The sequence below is a fragment of the Echinococcus granulosus genome, assembly GCF_000524195.1.
Source record: "Echinococcus granulosus chromosome Unknown EG_S00066, whole genome shotgun sequence".
Taxonomy (NCBI): domain Eukaryota; kingdom Metazoa; phylum Platyhelminthes; class Cestoda; order Cyclophyllidea; family Taeniidae; genus Echinococcus; species Echinococcus granulosus.
In genome coordinates, this window is record NW_020170446.1 from 75,019 (window position 1) to 76,026 (window position 1,008).

At 44.4% G+C, this 1,008-nt stretch overlaps 1 protein-coding gene across 1 annotated transcript in view; it reads right to left on the reverse strand. All coding sequences in view use genetic code 11, as the record gives it.

Annotated features, from left to right (window-relative positions):
• Positions 1–605: 605 nt before the first annotated feature.
• Positions 606–1,008, reverse strand: part of EGR_06926 (hypothetical protein) — a gene marked incomplete at both ends in the record, with an annotated part of 1,669 nt that continues 1,266 nt past the window's right edge. Inside the window, one exon of the mRNA XM_024496175.1 lies at positions 606–833. Coding sequence (XP_024349378.1) covers positions 606–833 — 228 coding nt within the window. The remainder of the gene's footprint in view (positions 834–1,008) is intronic.

A 1,008-nucleotide genomic window follows, 5' to 3' on the forward strand; every position in this document is an offset into this window, starting at 1 on the left:
GCCTACACACTTGCTACCTGCAATCATCCAAACATCGTCAAGTTCATTGGTGCCGGTCCAAACATGCGAATGGCCGATGTTCGCTATGTTGTAATTGAGCGTTAAATCATGTTTTCCGGTTTCGATGTAGGCAATGAGTTTCCCCGTCCAATTGTTCTTTCAATTTGGCGCAGATTCGACTTTTTTGTCATCGTCAAAGGCAAGAAGCTGTTTGGTATCTGCTCTAGGTGCATTACCCGAACATATGAATAATCGTGAATAATTGTGATATGCTCACCGTCTCCACAAACATCTTCAAGTGTACGTACTTTCTTTCTTTTTCGAAAACCAAGGTCACAAGGATGAGTCCCATACCAGTTATTCGAAGTCAGTGGATGTTTACAGCATGACAGTCTCTTTTTGGAAAATGCTGACACGAAGATTGGACCAAGTGGTGAATCCTCACTCCTTGAGGATCCATTCATGTCCGCCACTTCTTCAAAGTCTCTTTGATCGGTGAGAACCTCCTAACTTCTACCTGTCTAAAAGCATTCACATTGGGAAGAAGAGCTGATGGAAACTTTTGCGCTTGCAGTGGAATGGAAGCAGATCCGTGTCAGCGACCATCAGCAACACAGCTGGTCCGACTCTTCGATTTGATCATGTGCAGAGTCTGCACGATGGACACTTCGCAACTGTGCATTCACCTCGAGAACGCTAAAGCTCCCAGTATCTCTCAAGGAATCAGCATCATCACCGTAAATGAGTATAATTTTGGCAAAGAAGTCAAGTTCCTGAGTAGTGAGAAGCGTGAAACTTGAAGAAACTGGAGCAGACTGGCAGAGATTTGGGTTCTGAAGTGATAACAAATGGAAGACTGGGAGCAACCGTTTTAAATAATTTAGGTAGATCTGTGGAGAATTGGGTTCTAGAGTGATGGGAATCGGATAACCGTAGACGAGGTCCTGCAGTGTCGGGAACAAGTTAATTGGGGGAGGAGCTGTTGTCGATAGAAAGGTAGGATGTGAA